The sequence below is a fragment of the Diadema antillarum genome, unplaced genomic scaffold, assembly GCF_040938485.1.
Source record: "Diadema antillarum isolate AM-2024a unplaced genomic scaffold, OU_Dant_1.0 seq00000910_RagTag, whole genome shotgun sequence".
Classification (NCBI taxonomy): Eukaryota; Metazoa; Echinodermata; class Echinoidea; order Diadematoida; family Diadematidae; genus Diadema; species Diadema antillarum.
Window position 1 is genome coordinate 681540 of NW_027271766.1, and position 23962 is coordinate 705501.

Genomic DNA, 23962 nt, shown 5'->3' on the forward strand with positions numbered 1-23962 from the left:
GAGAGCAGCCGGTTTACTATGCACAATGTATACAAGTCTCAGCTGCACAAAATGACACAAAATGAAACTGAACTGGTGCGTGACGTCAGTGCAATTTCTATGGCTAGCTGAGAGGGCAGACTGCGCATTTGGGTCCGCTTGCATTTACGCCAATGAAAGGTTGGCCCGTTGAGGCCAGCCCGAGACTACATGGGTTGCCATATTTGGTACCGCAATTTGGTACCTCATTTGGTACCGCATGTCGACTTTCATGCGTTCACATCAACTGAAAGGCCGGCCTTTCAGTTGGTGTAAACAGGGTCTAAGTGGCATTACCAAGGAGGCATTTGGCTTTCCTAGTATAACATCTGTTCATCATTCTGTTTCTTGCAAATGGTAACAAAGATTGTAATTTTGGTTTGTAATAATGAACTTTATGAACGAGTTAGTTGTTTTGATCACATGTATGTTATTTTTTTGGGGGGGGGGGGGTGGGAAGCTTGACCAGGTATATATTTCATGTTGTCATTTCTCAAGTGTTGCACATGTTTGATTACATTTTATTTTGAGCAGGCCACCAATTCTCAAGGATGTGGCATAGCATTTTGCTGGCTCTTGAAGATGTTGCACAAGAATTTGAGCATTTTGCAATATCATGCTTTTAAAACCCCTCATTGATCGTGCCATATCTCACAAAGTAGCCATTTTGATAGGCATATCCCTTGTTCTCTTAGGAGACTTTTACTTTTGTGCTATTGTATGAAACCTTTTTTTTTAATATATATAGATCTTTTGTGTAGTTAGTGCCCTTGATTAATGAGATTATTCTGTACAGAAACACTGTTGTGCATGATGGGAAAGAAGGTTCAAGTACATGTAGGGAGATTGGGGAAAAAACACCCACTTAATTGGGCAAGTGATAAAGAATATCATGCCCTTGTGAAAATAAATCATGTTTAACTCTGACCTGTTAACTGGAACAACTTGATCCACAATCACTGACAATGCACTCTGAAAACAACAAAGGAACAAACATTTTTGTCATACAAAGGTCGACAAACTTTGTTTCAGTCATGTGGTTTCATTAACCACAAACAACAGACACTATCGGGGCTAGGTATTTGGTTTACAGAAAGAGTCCTGTGACTTCCTGTGACTAGCAGGAAATATATGGCATTGTGGTGGCTGGAATGATGAAAGTGTTAGTGAGAAGGTGAAGTCTAGGTTAAAACACAAGAGAGGTACCGGTAGGCATTATGTGTGTATATGGGGAGGGGATGTGGAGTGGGGGTAAATGGGTAAGCAATCAAGTTAAATACTATGCACTTTATGTTTTGATATTGACAACAATGATCAATGATTCTATTTAGAGATATCATGAATTGTGTTTTACGTATACAGCTGTCCTACATTGTACAACATTTTGATATAGCCATGGGGCCCGTTTCATAAAACTTGTCATCAGTGACAAGTTGTCATAGATGTGACAAGCTACTGAAATCCTTGCATCTGATTGGCTGAGAGCAAATTTGTCGTAGAAATGTGGCAGTTGTCACTGATGACAAGTTTTATGAAATGGGCCCATGGTACAAGTATATTAGAAGCAGTGTACAAATAGGTAGGCCTACAATATAACAAGACCTATACATACACATACGGTTTAGGTCCACTTTCCCAACCTCCTCCCCCTTACCCCTCCCCATCAGGCAGAGACACCTGTGATGTTCAGAGAAATGTTCATGTTTCTCATTTCTTCTTTCATAATGAGGAAATAAGTGCTGCTCCAATAGTTTTTTTTCTCCCTCTGCACAAATGTAATGAAGGAAATTGGTAATCTGCCTCTTTGCACACCATCTTCTCATGTCCCCTCCCCCTCCCACAAATGAAAGGGAAATGATGGTTCCAAGTCATAAAGATACAAAATCATGCAGATACATATGTCAATTATATTCCCTAGCACCTAGAGTTTTAAGACTCCAGAATTGAAACAGAACAATGTTGAATACCATGTATAATTATTAAAGGAGATCTGCAGGCCATATTGCATTTTATACATTGTTTCATGTGGATGGCAATGACCTTATGGATGTACATTGCTTTAAGAAGTCAAATTCCAAAATTTTAGGTACACTTGTATGTTTATATTTGTATGTGTGTACAGTGTAAGTTTTTACTCACTGTCTGTACATGAGATGGTTATGAATTTGTAAGGTTTCATCATTTGTTACCACTGTTCACTGTGCAATGGTGTACAAATACAAGGAGAAGGAGAGATCATTCTAAACATGTTTGTAGAATTGCATGTGCTGTATTTTAAAAAGCCCCATTATCCAGTATCTGAGCTTGATTTTTTTTTTAAGGGGGGGGGGGGATGAACCTCCTGGTAGTGAAATGGTGGTATAAAAATTATCTTTATCCTCTGTCATAGAAAGTATCATTTATTTGTCGTATTATTATCTTTTGTGTGTGTCAAGTTCTCATTTCAATTTTCAGAGGTTCAATAGTACCTACACATTGTATTACTTTGCCATCAGTATTTGATTTTTTCAAGCCTAAAAAGTACTCTCTAAAAAAAAATATAGAGTAAAAATATTCACTCTTGAGGGAATTAATAAAAAAAAAGAGTGAATTTAGAATAAAATTGGAGTGAATTTTGAGTGAAAATGTTCATTTTCACTCATTTTGGAGTGACCTCAGGGATCACTCGAAGATTTTGGAGTGATCCCTGAGGTCACTCTAAAACGAGTGAAAATGAACATTTTCAATCAAAATTCACTCAAATTTCACTCTAAATTCACTCTTTTTTGTATTCACTCTTTCAAGAGTGAATATTTTCACTCAATTTTTTTAGAGAGTATGTCACCTTGTGCATCGATATTTGATGTGGTTGATGCGTGAGCCTCCTGTCTTGGACAGGTGCATCAGTATCTACACTATATGCATTGAGCGCAAGTGGCAATTCGCGAAAATTTCTTGCAACGAAAAAGGCCGTTGGGTCCAATTCACGAAAATTTCGTGCCGCAAATATATCATGTTTTACAGTAATTCCCATGGCCCAAATTCATGAAGGTGGTACAATTGAAACCATGGGTTAAACCATGGACAAAGACCATAGTTTTTTTATGGGGCACCAACTGTCGCATCCATGGCCTATTTCGTTACGAAATGGTCATTTCATCGACAACATTCCGTAATCGAAATAACTGATTTCGTAACGAAATAGGCTACTTGACACTTGGCACCCCATAAAAAAACTATGGTCTTTGTCCATGGTTTAACCCATGGTTTCAATTGTACCACCTTCATGAATTCGGGCCTAAATGTTTGGCACAGCTGTGAGAAATTTGCATTATTTATGCCATTACTGTGTGAGATTTGTTACTTCATAACATACGTACATTGTACCCTTTTACAAATGGAGTGAGGACTCTTTGAAGGATTTTTCCACATATCTTTCAACATTCTTCCTTATAGTGAAATTATGAAACAATGGGAATTCAGTATATAGAAGATAGACTCCCTTCTGAACACTGTATTGTAAAACATGTACCAAACAAACAGAAGATATCACTTGCTGAATACAGAACAATGCAGCTTTAGTGGATTGATTTGATAAGAATAATGCCTGATAATGATATACTGCACAGTTATCATTGGGAGCATCAACAGATATCCCAGCATGATATATTGTGGTAGAGAAGTGTGCTTAATCTTGGTATGGCATGGATTATCACAATACCTGCTCTTTGACCTCTGTGATGCATTGTTCCATGGTGGAGAATGTCAAACCTCTTTCAAGAGTCAAGACCTCACTCTACAAAAGCTTAGACAGCTCTGTAGTTTTGTCGAGGATCAACCGAGAGTGAAAGATGGATACTCCTACATTGTATTTTGTTGCATAAGTGTTTCTTTGGCTGTGGCCAAAATGCCTTCTGTAGTACAGACATTTTATCAGTATGTATGCTAGGGCGAAGGACCTCCTTGTTTATTTATTACTACCTCTGCCAAGGGAGGAGGTAATGTTTTCATCAGCATTTGTTTGTTTGTTTGTTGGTTTGTTTTTCTGTGTGCACAATAACTCAAAAGTTGTGAAGGGATTTGGATGAAACTTACAGCTTAGGAAAGGTTGAGAATTACACAAGGGACAGATGATTATTTTGGTAGTGATCTGGGAATTTTTATGGATTTTATGAAGTATTTTTATGCCTCCGCCACGAAGTGGTGCCGGAGGCATTATGTTTTCGGGTTGTCCGTCCGTCCGTCCTTCCGTCCGTCCGTCCTTCCGTCCGTCCGTCCTTCCGTCCTTCCGTCCGTCCGTAATGAATTTTGTGGACAGGGTAACTACCAAAACCTTTTGAGGTATCCTAATGAAACTTGGCATGTATGTGTATTAGGGGGTGAAGTTGTGCCTATCAACTTTTGGGTGCACATGCTCAAGGTCAAAGGTCAAAAGGTCAAGGTCAAATGCTTAAAATTTTACTATTTCCCTCATATCTATGCAATGCCTGAAGATATTTTCTTGAAACTTAGTGTATACATGTACTACCCAATTAAGATTCTCTGGTGAAAGTTTGGGGTCATGAGGTCAAAAGGTCAAAGGTCAAAAGGTCAAGTAAAATGTTAAAATTTTACTTTTTTCTCTGTATCTTGGAAATTGTTCAAGGTATCTTCATGGAACATAGTGTATATGCATCTACTGACTGGCAGTGGTTATCTAGGGAATTTAGGGTTCATGGGGTCAAAGGTCAGGGGTCAAAGGTCAAGGGCAATACTTCAAAATCTTACTATTTTCCTTATATTTATGCAATGCCAGCAGGATATATTTTTTTTAAAACTTGATGTATGCCTGTCTAACCCAATAGAGATTCTCTGGGATTTTTTTTTTTGCCAAGAAGGTCAAAGGTCAAAAGGTCAAAGATCAAGTGAAAGTGCTGAACTTACTTTTTTCTCCATATCTCGGAAGTGGCTCAAGTTATCTTGAAACTTAGCACATGCTGAATTTATGTATGTTCTGCCTGACAGTGCTTCTCTTATAAATCAAAGGCCAGATGAAAATGATAACAATTTACTGTTCAATACAGAAATTGCGCTTTTTCTCCATACCTTGAAAATTACTCAGTGCATAAACTTATGAAATGGTCAAAGTCAAGTTAAAGTTCTTAAATCCCCAAATACATGCTCTCCTATTCATCCAATTAAACATAGGTCAAGGAAGGTAAACATTCAATACATTTGTGACAAACATGTCATTTTAATATTTTGCCAATTTTGTGAAAATGTAATCACACATTGTCCACATGTACTATAGACCTATTAGGAGAATCATGCATTATGGCGGAGGCATACCAGTCGCCATAGCGACATTTCTAGTTGATATTTTGGTTGGTAGGGTCAGTGAACTTGAGAGTTGAAGCTGTCACATTTTTTGAGGTTTGCATGCGCGCACTAAAGTGCATGCTCTAGTTTCTGCTCTAGTTTCTGCAGTAAAGTGCATCCTCTAGTTTCTGCTAGGGCGAGGTACGCCGCGGTGCAACTGGAGTTGATGACGTAACAAAAGGCTTCTATATTGGAATATCAGGTGATATTCAGCATGCAAATGGAAGGAAATCACTGATCTCTTTGGAAGAACAAGATCAGTGGTGGAAATTAGCTGCTTGGTGGAGATCTGTGCTCTCAGAATACTTCTCTAGTTTTTTTTTGTGTGTATGTGTTTATTGCTATACTCTCCCATCATTCTTGTTATGTATACGGTATCATTTATTTCAGTGAGTGATGATCTCTCCTTCGCAACATTTGAATCATAGTTGTTTTGTACCCATTCATTTTCTTGGCAAACTGAAAAATGGCAAAGGCTCTGACATGTGAAACATTAGTTTCTAAACTTGATCATGTTCCGTGTTTAAACAGAGTTGTCATTTTAACAACATACCTAAAACTGAGAACTGATGATCTGATTCCTCCACTCCTCAATTCTTGTAGGTGATCTGACTGACGCTAAGACGTACGATAACATCGGATCGACGCAGTTTGAAATTGAGTGGCAGACTTATCAGAATGCTATCAAGCACGCTCATGTGCCGGAGAAGACTGTGTGGATTGATGTCAGAGGCAATCATGGTAAGTGGACGTACACCCGATCAATCACTTGTTTGCTTTTAGTTTCACATTAATTTGTTTAAAACTGAAACTATCATGTTATAGGGTGCTGCTGAAGAAGAGATGCCACAGGTCCATTGATTAGCAAGATTGCATCGTGGAAGATTAATTCTCACAGCTATTTCTATCATCGTGGGAGGGCTGACATTGTGTGACTGTGGAACTGTTCACATTTATCATCCAAGACATAGACAGATGATCGGGATTCACGAATTATCCTCATAAGCACACTGTCCATTTTGCTCGTGATTAGATAAACAGTGGTACAATGTAGCTAAGGCTGCGTTTATCAACTTTCCAATGTTTGAAATGTGTTTCAATACCCAGTACCAAAACGTGTTTGCGAAGGCTTTTGGATAACGTTTCTCGAGTTGTTGTGTTTATTAACTCTGTTGTGAGGCGATTAGGAGGCCTTGTCACTCAGCTCCATTGTAGTTAGCAGTGGTTGGCGTGGCCAGGTATGAGCTATAAACGCATTTCAGAACAACTTAATGTTTATCAAATGTAGTGTACAGAAAAGCATTTCTGGCTCAAATGCGTTTGCAATGGCACTTTGTGTGTGTGTGTGTGTTTCAGAAACACGTTTCTAACCCTATAATCATAACAGCCTTGTGTTTATCAGAAAACCCAAAACTCCCATAAAGTTGTTTGGAAACCTTACAATTGTAATTCTGCGTCAGAAGTGAGTTGATAGGTGCACTTGAACACATGAACAGATAATCAGGGTTGATGAATTATCCTCATAAGCACTGTTCATCTTGCTGATCAGATAAACGATATTAACAATGACAAATGGTATCTGCAGTACATGTATGTTTGCAGGCATCATCGGCTGCATTTTTTTGCAGGAATTGTACCCTTTAATATGAAACATTTTGGTGCACATCCAATATTGCCATGAGTATTCTCTTCACTGTGCAGTCAGCACAAGTTTGACAAATATCATAGGGAATGGAGAGCAAAAGGCGTTTGTACAGGGAAACTTTGAAGTGTTGACATTTCTCTTCAACTACAGGGTTGTGTAAAGGGTCACTGAGATATTACTATTTACCCCCTAAGTATGTGGCCTCAATTCTCACAGCTACATGTAACCTCAATTCTCAATTTTGTTTTGCTCATCTTTCTCTCTTCTTTTCGTAATGTTGACACATCTTTTTGGAATTTATATGCAATATACACATTTTGTCTCTCTTTATGTAATGTCATTATGTTTATTAATTGGACAATACAAAAATTTAAAACAATATTTTGTTATTGAATAGCATCAACAAACGCCAACGAAATTTAGATCGACATGTAACAGAAACTTGCATCACTTGTATTGGTTGCACCTTTCTACCCCTTGACCAAGAATGCAGTACTGAGGAAAATTAATCAAAGTATTTGTCCAAAATGTGGTGGATAGCATGTAATAAAGATTTCTATGTTTCTCAGAAGAATGTGCCTAACTGTCTGTCTCTTTTTTTTTTTAATTGTTTGTCTCTGTCACCTTACCTTGTTTGTATGTTCATACTTCCTTGGTTCCACCTTCTGTCAGTCTCGCACTTCCCATCTCTCTCTCTCTCTCTCTCCCCTCCTTTTCTTTCTCTTTCTCTATGACTTTATTACAGATTGCACATTTTATATCTCTCAGGATGTGACATACGTATGCTTCTTGCTGTTGTATCTCTGTCTGTGCTCATTGTGTAGGCTAATGGAGGAATGTCAGCCAGCATTGACAAAGTACATTTTCCTTTTTTTTGTAGAGGAATATATGCAAATTGTAAAAGAAGACAAGAAAAGAGGAGAATGATAGAGCAGCAGAAAAACAAACAAAACAAGACACTGTACTTAAGAGTGTGATTACAATGTGCTGCCCTAAAAAAAAAAAAAAAAAGGTAATGAAAAATATTTCTTAGCTGTGGGTAAACAAATTATAGCCACAGCCATTTATCTGTGTATGGTCATACAAACCGTGTAAGGTCATGAATTGCTGATATAAATCTCTGCTCTCACATTATTTCTCCATATATTGAATGATGTTGGGTGGTTTTTTTTTTTTTTTTTTGCACAGTTTTTTTTAAAAACATGATTATCATCATTTTTTCCTTTTTTTTTGTGGGGGGGGGGGAAGATGGGAGTAGAGGTGGGTTGAGGGGGAAGAGAAGTTTGACTGTGTGCTAGCTCACAGTTCTGTCCTCTTCCCCCAATTAAATGGTTGTTCACACATTGCACGAGCCATCTTGTGCATTGGTAGGAATACTACAGGCATACCATATATACACATTGTATGGATGTGTATGTTTGGACATATGTTGCCTTAATATTCTTGAGTGGATTGATATAAGGAGCATGCTCCCGTCCCCAGGGTTTGGCCGTGACGTCTTTTTCACAGTCATGCATAATTCCAGACCCAAGCATGCGTATACATACAATATATATGGTATATATGCTGTCTACCGAGAGACCTCGATTCTGCTCCAGTGGAGTGAAATTGATCAGGCCATTTCACAGTTGGCATCAAGTGTATCTAAGGGGGATGAGGGAATCTCGCCAGAGTGTCTTATCCAATCATGTAGATGAGGGAGCAGGCCAGGCCAACAAAGAGAAACATATTTTGTGTCATGCGTGTGAGATCTGTGCAGATTTACTTTTTCTGCCATCTCTCAAGACTCTCTCACATTGTACAGTTGAAGAATTAAGCACAGGTGTGTGTTTGTGTGTGTGTGTGTGTGGGGGGGGGGGGGTCTGGAGGGGACCTAGCTTTCCATTTCGCATTTTATTGAACATGGTCAGATGAATGCGACTGAGAGCAACAGCTTGATTGTGACTGATTAGTGAAAATGTTTGTAGAAGTAATCTTATGAAGAGAAGAAAACAGTCATCAAACAATACACCCAAGTGGGTGACTCAAAGTTTGAATCATCAGTTTCAGCTTTCTATATCTGAGCCAAAGGCTAAAGTTAGCTACATTGCATTGCGATCATTCTGTCGTGTGTTGTTTGTTGTGGATTGTGCATACACTGTTTACATTCTCAGCTTCTTCTTGAAAACCTTTTGATGGATTTTCACCGAACTTGGCAGGTAGCATCCCTAGGGGTGATAGGATCTCAGTTTCTTCAAGTGGGCCCAATGCCCCCCTACCCCCAGAGGGCCCCATAGCCCTGAAATTGAGAAATCTTTGAAAATCTTCTTCTCTAGAACCAGATGTGATAGAGATAAGTTAGTGCTATGAATAAGTACATTAGTGATTGTGCAGGCGTACATACAGCTGTTAGATCTAAGTTTGTTCATGATGGATCCAGGCCAGGATGATAGAATATAATTGAACAACATGTCCCCCTGGGATCCCCCAAGCTAGAGAATCTTCAATAAATCTTCGAAAGTAAGAAATGCTCTGAGTTACCCCCTATTCAGACGCATGCCATTTTATACCAAAACTTGATAATGAAACGATGTATAAAGAATCATCGTATAGCCGACAGACCGTTCAGACACTAATTTCGACCGTTCTGGGAAACGTTGTATAGATGTGCAGTTTCTCACTGCGCATGCTGCTATAGTCATGAGTGACAGCTGTGGGGTCACCTTTCGTGCGTGCTCCCATTAAGCCCCGCCCAGTTATACCGTTCTATGGTCGCCATACATTCAGACGCACACGGAATGCTGATTCTTTAGCGAGTTCTTGTTCGAAACGATGCTCTGACCGTCGTTTCGCTCTATGTCGTTTCGTTTTACGTCGTTTCGTTAGTCAGCCTTCAGACGTATAAATTCATCGTATAGCTATACCGTTTTGGTATAGCTATACCGTTCTAGTATAGATTTTTTACGTCTGAATGCCCTGTAAGTGCATGAGAGAGTGTGATGTAAAGCTTGTGAATGGCAGATCCAGGGTTGGCTCCCTTCTTTGCTGGGACCGAATTGAGGGACAGGAGGTTCCCCAAGGCTCCTCAAGTTTGATATGTTCCTCTTAGGTGATAGTCTGCAAGAATGTGTAAAAGGTAACCTTGGGATACTGGGTGAGCATTGGACAATAAGCTTAAACCCACTGTGGTACTGGATACTCCAGTACCAGGTCTCTTTTATTTATTTTTTTTAATTTTTACCTCCGCCAAGGGAGGAGGTTATGTTTTCGTTACTGTTGGTTTGTTCGTTCGTTTGTTGGTTGGTTGGTTGGTTGGTTCGTTTGTCTGTGCGCAAAATAACTCAAAAAGTAGATAACGGATTGGGATGAAACTTGCAGGAAAGGTTGAGAATGACACAAGTAACAAACGATTAACTTTTGGCAGTGATCCGAGAATTTTTGGGGAATTTATGAAGGATTTTTTATATTTCGGCAGGTAGGGTCAATGAACTTGGGAATTCAGGCTGCGTGTATTTGAGGTTTGCATGCGCGCACTAAAGTGCGTGCTCTAGTTTCTGCTAGGGTGAGGCGCGCTGTGTAGCGGAGGGTTTATGACGTAACAAAGGCTTCTATATTGGGAAATCGGGAGACTTTCAGCACCACACTATTATAAACACTTTCAGCATGCTATAGTATAAGTACATATGGTTGGAAATCACTGATATATATATGGAAGAACAAGATCAGTGATGGAAATGAGCTGCATGCTTGGCGGAGGTCTGCGCTCTCAGAGTGCTTCTCAAGTTTATTTTTATTGGTTTTTTTTTGGGGGGGAGGGGGCAATTATCACTCGTGTCCTACTCTGCATGTTTGTTTTCTGTTCACATGAAGTCCTGGAATTGGGGTGTTTATTGTTCTTTTATCTTTTATAGACATCATTATCTACTAGAATGTAGAGGAACATGATTTATCCTCGATTGATCTTGGAAATTGTTTTAGAAAAAAGAATGTAAAATTAGTAACATTTACCTTGGAGTGATTTTTTCTTAAATCAATATGACTAAAGCTCTCTGAGATATCATTGAGATGTTATTGTAAACATTTCTCTTTTAGACCATGTACAATGTGTATGTAATTCTGACCTGCTCATCAGTATAGTGCTTGTTATCTCTCAATGTTGGCTGTTGCATTGTTTCATTTCATTATTTGAATGGGGAAAATCTCTTTGTGGAAAGAGTTATCCTTTAACACACTTGGACAGGATGTAAGTGTAATGTCTTTGGGCAGTGGGTTGGTCACACTGAAAGCCTACATCCAACAATTACAATGTACATACTCGCTATTAGATTTAGCCAGGGAAATGTGGTTTGCAATTGGCTGTGACACATGTACATTGTACATGTGAACCTACAAATTGCCCATCAAGAGACATAAAAGAAACATCAAACAATGCAAAATATATTCATATGAATAAAATTTGGTCATTGAAGAGCTTTTTTTTTGTGGTCATTGCTTTTGTTGTCATCAACACTATTGTAGTACTTCATCATTATGATTACTGGTAGTATCAAGTATTGGTATATTATGTGCATGATAGTTATAATACTTGATAAGTATTCATTTTTTAACTCCTTTATTCAGCAGTATGTACTGTATAACAGTCAGCATTGAAATCTGTCCTATGATATTCTACCTAATTTGTAGGTGTACCATCTAATCTCAATCTGTGATTGCCTCATTGTTTTCCATGACCTACATCTTGTACATTGCATAAGTTGTGGATATATTTCCCACATGCTGCCAGAGTAGATTTTACACTGCAATGTATGTGATTGATTTGAGAAGAAACTTTGGTTGTACTTGTTGTTAATAACATCTGACACATATGTCTCACTTGAGACAAAATTTAGTTTGTGTTTGTACTTCCTGATATTATAAGTGTTTAATGGTTGTTATCCATATAAATTTCAGTTGTTCAAAATATTTTCTCTGAGACTCAAAGGACTATTAAATGTTCAAGGCTTAGCATAATATGCAGAGTATGCAACCATCTATTGATTCTTTCTGTTTGTGATAAAGGATTCTGTTGCAGTGTACCTGTACACACACAAATCCGTTTCCCTGTGTTCATGTTGTTGAGGACAGACTAATTTTGCTACAACACACATTTCCATAGATCCCTGCCTGAGTATACTCGGGACTTGTCCTCAACGGGTTAATACATCTACATGTATCAGTGGTCCAAAGTGGAATCATACTTGTAGCAGCAACACAGACTGAAAAGTGAGCTGTTGCATTCTGAGTTCTTCTGACTTCACTTCTTGCTATATTATATGCAAATTTCATTAATTAGCAAAAACAGAAAAAGAAAAAATAGGTAACTCTTCAATCACCATTTAATACAGCTTTTGTGCTATAAGCAGGCCTCGAATTAACCGACGGCCACCGACGGCCATGGCCGTCGGTGCTCCTCTCGTTGGCCGCAATGCCTTTTGTTTTTTGATCAAAGTTACAGCCAAAAAAAAATGTGCCCTTTTTCTTGGGGCCGTGGTGCCCTTTTAGAATGAAAGTTATTATTTATGACGTATAATATGCCCTTTCTCAAAGTCTACACTTTAATAAGCTTGAACAACTTTCCTGATCTCAAATATCATACCTTCAGTTCACTCGCGTCCCAATATATCTGATTCAAACTCAAAGTATCTTTCCGAGATACGAGACGACGTGTACGTACATGTACGCCTGACCGGCTTTTACCGTCCCGACTGCCTCCGCAGCGCAGCGGCCGTAGAGTTACAAGCAAGGCAGCGCATATTCAGATAGAGTAGTGAAGAGTGAACAGCAAGTTCACCAAGAAAAAAGAAAACCCCACGATGCCAAGGTGCCAGACTGGGGAATGGGGAGGGGTGGAGAGAGAGAGCTAGAGACCAATCAACAGAAGAAACCGCGCGTACTGGCGCATTCTTGGAGGTCATGAACTGTCTGGGGTCTTGGAGATGAACAGGGAAAGAATGTTTAATTATCAAAGATAGCTCTTTAAGTCGAAGTCCCAGGGCGAAGACCCAGGATTACAAATGTAACTAGACTCGGAATTTGTCAACACTGACAAATTAGGTGATCCGATCTCTTCGAAAGTCAATGATTTGAGTCCTGATCCCAATAGGCATGACCGTAAAGGTTCATCTGTGGTTATGGACATTGGCCGTGTGATGTTTGGATTCTCATTTAAAAAAAAGGGAGTCGGGTTTGCCATCTTTGGTACCATATTCCGTATACACTATAACGAAGATACAGAATAAAGTATATTTGACCATTGACCCCACTTTGCACAGCCAAGATGGCATCTGAGAAAGAAATGGTTATTTTGTGAAATGATCCTGGTAACGTGATCTTTGTGTGTGCAAAATATTGGAAAGATAGGACATGTATTCACCAAGATACAGGATGAAACATTTATGACCTTTGACCCTAATTTACATACCCAAGATGGTGTCTGATCAAGAAGTTGTTATTTTATGAAATAATGTAGGTGACATGAACTAAACATGTGCAAAATATGGGATTGATAACCATTGTTGTTCTTCATCTATTGCACAGAATGTAGTAGAAAGAAAGAAAAATAAAGAAAAAATTATGTTATTTTATAGAAATTTGAAGGAGAAGCATTAAAAAATCAGAAAAAGATTAAAATAGGAAGGGAGATTAAGACTAAATAAAGAAAAAGAAGAAAAAAAGAGTTTGAAAAAAAAAATATTGGCAAGGGTGAGGCTCGAACCAGGGACCTTAGGATTACGAGTCGGATGCGCTATGCAATGACCTATTTCATGCTCCATAGGCCCTGTGTATTAAGCAAAATGACGCTGCATCGAAGCCACGTGCCATTTTCAACCAAGTTTTTCGACGTGATGCCGGCCTCGTATGAAAAAATGGAGGGCACATTAACGATAGCCCAAAGTCTCAGCTACAACATACTAAAATCTGGGAAAAATTCACCGAAGCATAAGTGAGCTAATGCTCGAAAAAGATAGTCATGTCAATTTTCACTGCCAGAAAAACTGCTCTCCCATAGAGATAACACGTAAACTGGTCAAATTTGACAAGATTACATTTAATCCATTTTTACGAGGTGATGCCGCCATCCAATCAAAATGTTGTAATTACATTAATGAAAGAACATTTAATAAGCTACAACATACTGAAATCTGGGTGAAAATTGGCAAAGGATAAGTGAGATACGCCCAAGTAAACTTGAAAATTGATGACGTCATTTTGAAAATTTACTTTTTTTACTTTATTAAGAAATTTGATATCTTTGAATCACTTTTTCAGTATCGCCAACCCATAAACTGACATGTACAACTCATCAGCTTTCAGAATATGTAAAGAAAATTGGGGGTCACCGTCCATCCTGACGAGTAAAATCGGATTTAAAATTGGCGGTTTTGGGGCATTGTTGTACTGTATATCGCCATTGACGCGCGCGCGGAATTTCAACTTTGACAGTCCCGTATGACGTCATATTGAGTCGGATTGACTTGAAACTTGCTAGAAATATTCCTTGACTTTTCAGACATCCGATAAATGTAAAAAATCGGGAAATTTCTGTTGCATATGAGCTGTACGTGCGTATATGTGCGCGCGCGTACGCGTCCGTCCAATTTTTTCAATTTTTCAAAAAATGCTCCAAATGGTCTGAAACGTATACAAAAAAAATTTGAGCTTGATTGGAGCATACAAATATTTCAACGCGCGCGTACGCGCACGTCTTTACGATGCGAGGAATTCTGAAAATATGGGTAGAATTCCCTTGAATTGAAATTTATGTGACGTAAATTTCATTGAGAAATTCCACTCCATTAATGAGATATGATTGAAAATGTGTTTTCATATAATGACGTCATAGTGACGTCACGGTCGACTGATCACTACGATTTTACTTGACATGTCGTCTTTGGGACATGATACACATATGGTATAAGTTTGACATTCATAGGCAATGCACTTTCTGAGCTAGTCTCTACACAACTTTTGCGGAGAAATAAAGAAGAAGAAGAAGAAGAAGAAGAAGAACAAAGAATCAGTACAGATACAGAAGGTGATCCGAGAGGATTCTCGGATCACCTAATGATTCTTTATTTCTTATCACTCTCCTGCGATTTTGAGGTGTTAGTAGTGTGTCATATTTTTGTGAAAACACAAATTTGACTACCAGTGACAATAATGAAAGAATTGTATTTTTTTGTGCATATTTTTTTGTCTTTATCCTGACTTATATTCAAGTTCATATGAAATATCTGACGTCTTTACTGCTGCATCAGCAGCCTAGAATAAATTACTGGAAGATTTTTAATGCATTTGAAATGTCAAATTTTGAGGATGCAAATATGTGGATAATCATCGGATGTGGATGATCATCATCCACATTGATTTGTACCCTCTAAATTTGCTATTTCAAATGAATATAGTAGGCAATGTGTCAGAAAATTCTGAAGCTTTGTGAATATGAAATTTTTGGCAACCTTCCATTTGAACTTCAGGCATGATAAGCTCCTGTGATTCAGCAAAAATAACGCAACAGATCAGAGATAAACTTCCTTCGAATTGAGAACTAGCACGCAGATTCGCTGAGCGTGAGACCACAAGAAGCTTCAGCTTTGCTTTGAGATTGTAACTCGGGAAGTTCTCACAAACTCCTGGATCACCCCTCCCTGCCAACTCCAACTCGTTGCTCCCCAACGTGCATGGTGAATGCATGGTGTCTCGATGTCACCGTCTACTAGTATAGATACCCGAGGCTGCTTTGTTTTTGTCTTGGAATATCTATTCATTTCGTGTCATGACATGAGTGTAGTAATCTTTTTGCATGGCGATGTACAAACTCGTGATACTCAACTCGTCTTTTTGATGTTTTTCTTTGAGGCCAAAAGGAAGACAAAATAGTATCATGACGTTCGCAGTTGTTCAAAAGGTCTGCTTGTGATAGCTCACAGACTAATCACCCATGCTCCCAGGCCTCGAGCAATTCACTCGCGCGCGCAAATTCCTTTGCCATGTGGTTTTGCCAGCCAACTGTCGGAATGTGCTTTGAAGTTACATGGCAGCCTGGCCTGGCTGGCCTGAAAGGGTGTCGAGTTTCAATCAATACCTACTGTTGTTTTATTCCTGTTTTAAAAAATGTCGTTTCACCTGATAGAAACGCAGAAATCGGGAATGTGTTACAGCTGTAGGGAAGAGGTTTTTGTTGTGTGTTGCACTTTGTGTGTGTGTGTTTGTTTGTTTTTCTCGTTTTTTTTTTCTTCTTTCTTTTTTCATAAACACCCAACATGCCCTTTCCAATGTGGCCTTGGTGCCCCTCTGACTGACCTAAGTGCCCTGGCCTCTTGGAAAAAGTGCCCTTTTCTAAATGGCCTTGCCCCTCCAAAATCCTATTTCGAGGCCTGTATAAGGATTATTGTTATTACTTTTTTGTTGAACAAACTTTACAGATACATGTATATGGGGGAGGGGGAAGTTATCTGTATCATGTGCACATATATGAGACCTTTGTGTGTGTGTGTGTGTGTGTGTGTGTGTGTGTGTGTGTGATTTGCCCGGCAGGAGAGTGTGCCTGAAGTAAGCAGTCATTTAGTATGCACATGAGTTTCTACGTATTCTATAGACAAAAGGCAAACATTTGGAAGCAATTTGGTCAAAAAGAATGGCAGAGAATAGTGCCCATATGAATGCACCATTTTGTACCATGACTTCATATGGCTTATGACACCACAATTATTTTTCTGAATTGTTTGTTTTTCCTCCAGATGCATTTGATATCCCACATCTGAAACATGAGACAAATTATTACAGGTGAGCTATTTCATATCGCAGTAATAGCCCATATGACATGATCATAAACAGCATAATTTATGATCATATGTGTGTAAGTTGGTAAAGACTGGTTTAATATGGTGATTAAATTGTCAAAAATGGCAGTCCTCAGACAGTGACAGATGCCATAATAAGTACATGTACCAGTACCTCCAAAGAGTATAAACTAGCGTATGTTGTAATTTGTACGCCGAATCGATATGAATATGCAAGTGTCATCATGTTTATACAGGAAGAAATCACATTCAGGGCATTGATAACATATAGTAGTCATGATAATACATATCTGTTAGGTATTCTGTCAGTCATGGCTTCTAGGGCTCTGAAACCATGTTTTCCCCCTTCTGTCTCTGCACACTGGATGTTGCTTTTAAAATCCTTGTGTCTCTCCACCACCATGTTCTGCGTTTTTGTTGTGGTTTTTTTTTCCACCATATTTGACCGGTCACCGAAACATGTACCTTTGAGAATCCCTGCCCATTGATTTCCTGGTTTTTGTGAATGTATATCCTGCAGACTCTTAGCATCCTTTCATAATCTAGAATTTGTTCTGCTTTATTTCCTAAAATCTACCGCAGAAACATTGAGAAATTCCCCAACCAGCTGTACACCAATTTCAAGGAGATCACCATTAAAGTTTATGTGTTGTCAAGTGCACAAGAGATCTGCATTTGAACACTATCAAGTTCAAGACATACATTGTATATCTTGGTCTTATCAAAGTATGTTATGAAAACCTTTACAAAATGAATTTCAAAACGTAATTCTTAGACTATAATGTTGGACAGAGATGAGATGATCTTTCAAACTTTGAGTTATTTAAGCTAACTCAAAGTTCTTACATTGCTACATTTCATCTTGTTTTTGCATTTTTATGAAGTGCTTTCTGCGGCAGTACATGGGTAAGATGATGATGGGTCAGGTGAGGTATTTCTAAAGATGCAACTGAAATCTTATGACTAATTTCAAACATTGAATCAGCAAGAACATTCACAGGGGAACAAAAAGATGCAATCATTCAACCTACAAATGTGCTCAGATGTCCACTTTGACCATCACATATATGTATCCATTTCCTCTGCTATAGGAAATATTCTGTCCAAGGTGAACTGGGAGATTCAACATTCATGTACCAACACAAAACATCATTTGGCACCTACTCCTTCATCTCGGTGTACGCTCTCCTGGATCCAGGTCCAAAGAGGCCCTTTAATTTCTTTGGAACCATGCCAGAGGTAGGATTGTTGATAACAAATGAAAGTCCGTTCTAGAGTTATGTGACAATGGCAATAAGACTGTGTTCAAAATGAAAGTGAATGAGATCTATATTATTTGGAGAGAATTTCATGTACAGTATGAAGGGCTGCACATTAACCCATTTTTTTCTACTGGTCTGACCTGTATGTTGGACCAGTAGGTACCCAGTTTTGCCATTTGTTTACTGGTCCTTTCCTGAAAAAGTTGCTGGTCTGACAGTGATTTTTACTGGTCAGGGACCATCGGACCAGTGCCAAATGTGCAGCCTTGCACTGAGTATGTGTGTTTGTGTTTTTTTCTGGTGTCTGTGTGTATATGCTTGTAAACATTTTTATGCATAACTCTGGATAAATAGCTGTCTACACTGTGTATCCTTATGCCTATTGATATCTATTGTGTGCATACACTCAAGTGTTGAACTCTCTCTCTTTCTCTCTTTGTCTTTGTCTGTGTGTTTGTATGTGTACAATATATACCTTGTGTGTTTGGGGTATGTGTTGAGGGGGGGGGGGGTGTATGTACAGTATTTATGGCTTCTGAGAGGGAGTTGGAGTTAAAGTATGTCTTTATGAGATGGCTGCACATAAACTTGTCACAAATGAGAAATGAAGGCCCAAGAAGAATGGCTTTTGTTGTGCTCAATGCAGTAGTTGTAATTTAAATTGACATTTACCCATCATTAAGTTTTAATGTATGACAGTTGCTGCAGCAGACAGGGAATATCAGAATGGGCTAGCTGGTGTAATGTTTCAAAGAAATATTCAAAGATTTTGCAGCAGCTCAAAGGGAGGCTGATCATATAATTTGCAACCATCTTCTCTGGAAGAGAATATCATTTGGAATAAATAGCTCTGTGCAGACAGGAGACCATATATGAAGACAGATGGGGCTATGTTTACATAAATTAGATTAGTCCAAAGCATTTATGCCTTATTAGTTGGGTAGACGGTGGGGGGGGGGGGGGGGGAGGGGGGGAACCAGTAGAGTGGATCTCTCCAAGAGAGACAAAAGTGTGGAAAGAGATGAAGAGGGATTGCTTTGATAGAATTGGTAGAGAGATAAAATGGAATGTAAATAAATTAGAGAACTGATGTGTTGATATATTACAGACAGGGTATATAAACTCACCTTGACAAATGACACAATTTATTGGAATGAGAGTTTCTCGTTTCTAGCCTAACAAATGACTTGGATGCCAGTTAACTCTAGCTGTGATGAACTGTGGGTATTATAGAGGAAGGAAGACAGAGAAAGAGAGAGTGGTGTGTGTGTGTGTGGGGGGGGGGGGAGGAAGATTGAAGGGAAATACAAGAAAAGAAAGGGAATGCAAATATCCAGGTCTATTTCATGCATGATTCTTTTGTGGGGGGGGGGGGGGGACAATTTATGTCTTAAAAATCAATAAACCTCTGAAATGTATTGACGTATGTCTTCAAACATTTAATGATATGTGCAGCAGTAAGAAATTTTTTGTCAATGTGGCCGGCTAAAATATGACAGAATGAGGCCCTTTTTTTACATTTAGAACAGCATTAATTTGTTGTACCTAGGTATTTGCGAATATTAAGTGCCATTTACGCAGTTTCCTACGAGCATGTTGTAGTTAGATACTGTAGCATATTACTGCTCTGTTGTTATTAACCTCTTCATGTGACTATATCTTCTTATACACCTTGTGAACCTGACAGGAAGAACTTGACAGGCTAGACTCGTACGTGTCGAAGGCCGCACAAGGTCCAAACAACCACACAGTATTCTTCGGCCATTATCCAACATCTACCATTATCACATCTCACCAAAGGCTCAGCCGGAGTCTGCAGTAAGTCATATCGTGACTTTCTACTCCGGTTCGCCCATCCTGTCTCCTTGATTTCAATTACTCGCTTTCGTCTGCATCAAGTGTGTTTGGCAGTGCCCCACTTTAAAGTGGGCAGTTGGAAGAAGGATCAAATTTTGTGCACCCCTTAATCACATTAGCCCATCTCCTTGCCAACCAGTATTGTAACTTGATTATCCCCCATTGTCAAATGTCATACCCAATAGATCATTTTACACTCTATCTCGGTGAAGTTACTCAATTATCTCATTTCATGTGCCGCTTACGTCATAGTGCAAATTTGCAACATATTTCACCCTGAAGCGTGTACACTGTATGTCAAGAATTAGCAATGATAGTAGCCCATGTTACAAATGTAGCTTACTGAGCCGTGAAGTGCATGAGCAATGCCATGCATTAGTTGTTAACCCTGAGTTAGAGTTTTTTTTTTCAACCCTGAGGTAGGATTGTTGTTTCTTATTCTTTCAAAGAAAACAAACAGATGATTCCAAACCGTGATTAGTATGATAGTTTTATGCACTAGTCAGTAAGAGACTTGTGATGTAACGACATCAATATCTCCTCTCATTTGCACATGTGATCACAATGTTAGCACTGTTTGGAAAAAGATGTGAAATTTCAGAATTCTCTAACCTTCATTTTATTTGACTTTGATGAAGCCTGTACAGAAATCTGTTCATCTGATTTGACACTATTTGCTAAAATCAATGTAAAATTGGTATAGAGTTTTACTTCAAAGAGGAATTCCAGTCTTGTTATAAGTTTGTATGATATGAAAGAAAACCTTACAAGCATAACAGTGAAAATGTATTCAAAATTGGATGAAAATTAGGGAAGTTAGAAAATTGTGAAGCTTTGCTAATATCAGCAGAATGGTTCTTGTGCAGTTGATATGAATGTGCAAATGAGTAAGCTGATGATGTCATCATCTCACAATTCCCCATTAATATGTGTACACAAATGATGAAAACTCAATGTTTTGTTATCAAAATGTAGCACATGATGTTATTCTTTGTTGATTAACTCTAGATTAATGATCAGTTAGGTATATCAGGATTTGAGGTAGGGCATAATTGTGTTTGAATGAAAATCTTGAAATTACAAAATTTTATGTATAAACTATATGGCAAGTTGTGAGGGGATGACATCATCCCTTCACTATTTGCATATTTTCATTGACTATTCAAGAGCTGTTTCCTGAAAAATTAGCAAAACTTCAAAATGTCATATCTTCCTTATTTTTCATCTGATTTTTATGAAATCTTCATCGTGTGAGTGCTGAGAAAAAATTACTCCTTCTTTTCAGACCAACTTTCAACTGCACTGGAATTCCCCTTTAAGAACTTCACTTACACCACATGTTTCCCGTATACATTGTTGCGCACTTTGCTAATTTTGTTAGCCACACAATCTTCTTGGTATTAGTAAATATAATTTGTCTTGATCAAAAAACAGATTGGTAATGCCAGTCTGACTGAAATGACAAAATTTCATGCTTGATGCAATCATTTTGATACTTCTAGATCAGACAGAAATTGTTTTGTGGAGTCATTTTGCTGTGACAGTGTGGTGTATCGGGGGAGAATGTTCACAGTATTGCTGACATCTTGTTGCATTTTGCCTCCTAGGAGCGGCATTACCTATCTGTGTGGCCACCTGCATAGCTTAGGGGGATCTGTGAGACATATGGAAGCTTTGCAGAAGACTGGATCCCTGGAACTTGAGATTGAGGACTGGAAGAAGAATAGAATGTAAGCAAAAAGAGAACAAAAATCCACACACACTCATACACAACAACAACAGAAACCTCATCTCTCTGTCTTCCATCTAAGATTTATGTAAATCTGTTTGGATTCGTATGTGTAGCAGTACAGCCCCGTTTATGTTGTTGTTGCTATCATTGTGACAACAACTGATAATATGATTGCTCAGACTTTGAGGGATTGTGCTGTGGAACTACCCAAGCTACTATTGAATTGGTATAGTGTTTGGTAATTTTTCCCTTCTGTATTTCTCTCTTATTTTGTCCTGAACCAATGGTAAAATAAATCTCTTGGAAATCTATGCCACCTAATCAGCTGTAATCCAGTACATCCATGGTTCTCTCAGAAATGAACTTGTCATTACCGTAAAGTCCCATGTATATGGCGCACCTGTGTATAAGATGCAACCTGACTTTGGGACTTTAAAAAAAAAATGATTAGCGATCGTACTGACAATTTGATGGTATGGTGCAAGAGACAACTGGCCAGAGCAGACTGCCTTCTTTTGATATCCCTTGCCCTGGACCGATCCCATGAATGACAGAGAAAAACAAAAAACATTGCAACAATTACCGGTACTTTGTAATTCATATGAAATGTCCTACAACATTTCCTAGCCAATCTGTCAGTAGACATTGTATGGGTTCATTCTATTGCCAGTTTGTTACATCAGTACATGCCAGTGAACTTTCCTACACAAGAGCCACGGTGTTTTGCTTTTTCTTTTCTTTTCTTTTCTTTTTTTTTTTCTTATTTGTAAATGAGACATAGTAAAGAAGGGCTGGGATGCAGTGGATAGGGCTCTTGACCATAGAAACAGAAAGTTTGGTTGTCAAATCCTGTCTGGTGTGGACACCCTTGGAGGAGACTCTTGGACTTTGATGTATAAATGGTGATTTGCCAATGATTGGGAATGTGATAATGGCAGGAGTAGCCTCTGGGAAAACAAAGTTAACACTTAAATCAATTCTATGTGTGCCATGGTGTTATCTCTGTGTGTGCCCCATTATTCTGAGACTACAACCTCATGAACGCTTTTAGAAAACATTCAGTTTTTCAAAGTCATATGACTTTCTGTAGAAATGTGCATGGTAGAAATACAGTACAGTCAAGTTGTAGAGATGATGGCAAGCTTTGCTGTGTAGTGTGATGCAAATGTGTGTGAGGGATGGAATCAGGCGTGATGCTTTTAATGGACTGTTGCATGTTGTGATTTACTGATGGGTTTGTGGGTGGTTGTGTATTTGACCAGAATATGTGAAGTTAGCAAGTGGTCATATTGCGAATGTGGCACACAAAGAGTTACGAGATAACTGTATACGGAGTGACAAACGATCACTCTTCTTACTTGCCCAAACATGCACTCCAGCAAGGGCACCATACTTCCACTGGCCATGCCCGTGCCCGTTTATTTTACGTACCCGCAATTGAGTTTTGTGAGTCTGTTGCACCTTGCTTGTATGATGCAGATTCTTGAGTGATGTCCAATGGTCACATCCTCATTCCTTGAAGATATTCAAAGCAAGCAGTTTTATGTTTGACTACCCCTTTCTCTCTTTCTAGGTATCGAATCATGGCCTTCGACCATGACTTGCTGTCGTTCGTTGATGTCCATTTTAATGAGTGGCCAGCCATCCTTATCACCAATCCCAAGAGAGCCCGATTCATGGTGCCCAGGCATGAGCCCCTCAAAAAGATGGCCCACTCAACCCATATCAGGTGTGGTATTTGGTGCTGGTCCAATCATGCTATACTGACCTGTACTGTACCTGCATCGGAAATGTGACTTTAAGCCTGTTTGTATCTACAACCACCCCTCTGACTCAGCCTTACTGGAATTTCAGAGGGAGACATATGATTAATGTGGACAATTGTTTCCTAGGCTTCAGAGCAGCTGTGATGATAAGGAGTAATGAGATGATTAAATGTTTGATATTCTTGTTTGTGTACAGTATGACTACAGCTGTGTGCATCTCCTTGTTTAAGATGCCAGTTCCGTGTCAAATTTGCAGGTGCATTGTTGTGTATAATCTGTGATGGTTGTGAGAAAACTCTGTTGTGAAGGCATGGCAAGTCATCAACTTCATTTGAAGTGATTACCTTGCAGAATGACTCTATATCATGGCAGTGAATTTTTAGCCCGATCTTTATGACGGAAAGAAAGAAAAATTGAGGAAAATGATATGTTCTTATATCAGCATTCATTCAAATCTTTTGATTAACAATCATTGTGTGTTTGTGTGCTTGCTCTATCACTTTCATGTGTTAAGAAGTGCATGC

General features: G+C 38.8%; 1 protein-coding gene across 1 annotated transcript in view; it reads left to right on the forward strand.

The window, feature by feature from the left end:
- LOC139741187 (transmembrane protein 62-like) overlaps positions 1-23962 on the forward strand; it is a 51970-nt gene that overhangs the window by 22912 nt on the left and 5096 nt on the right. The window contains exons 4-9 of the mRNA XM_071651779.1: positions 5959-6096; positions 16759-16804; positions 17913-18060; positions 19771-19901; positions 21548-21670; positions 23246-23401. Of these exons, the coding sequence (XP_071507880.1) occupies positions 5959-6096; positions 16759-16804; positions 17913-18060; positions 19771-19901; positions 21548-21670; positions 23246-23401 (742 nt within the window). The remainder of the gene's footprint in view (positions 1-5958; positions 6097-16758; positions 16805-17912; positions 18061-19770; positions 19902-21547; positions 21671-23245; positions 23402-23962) is intronic.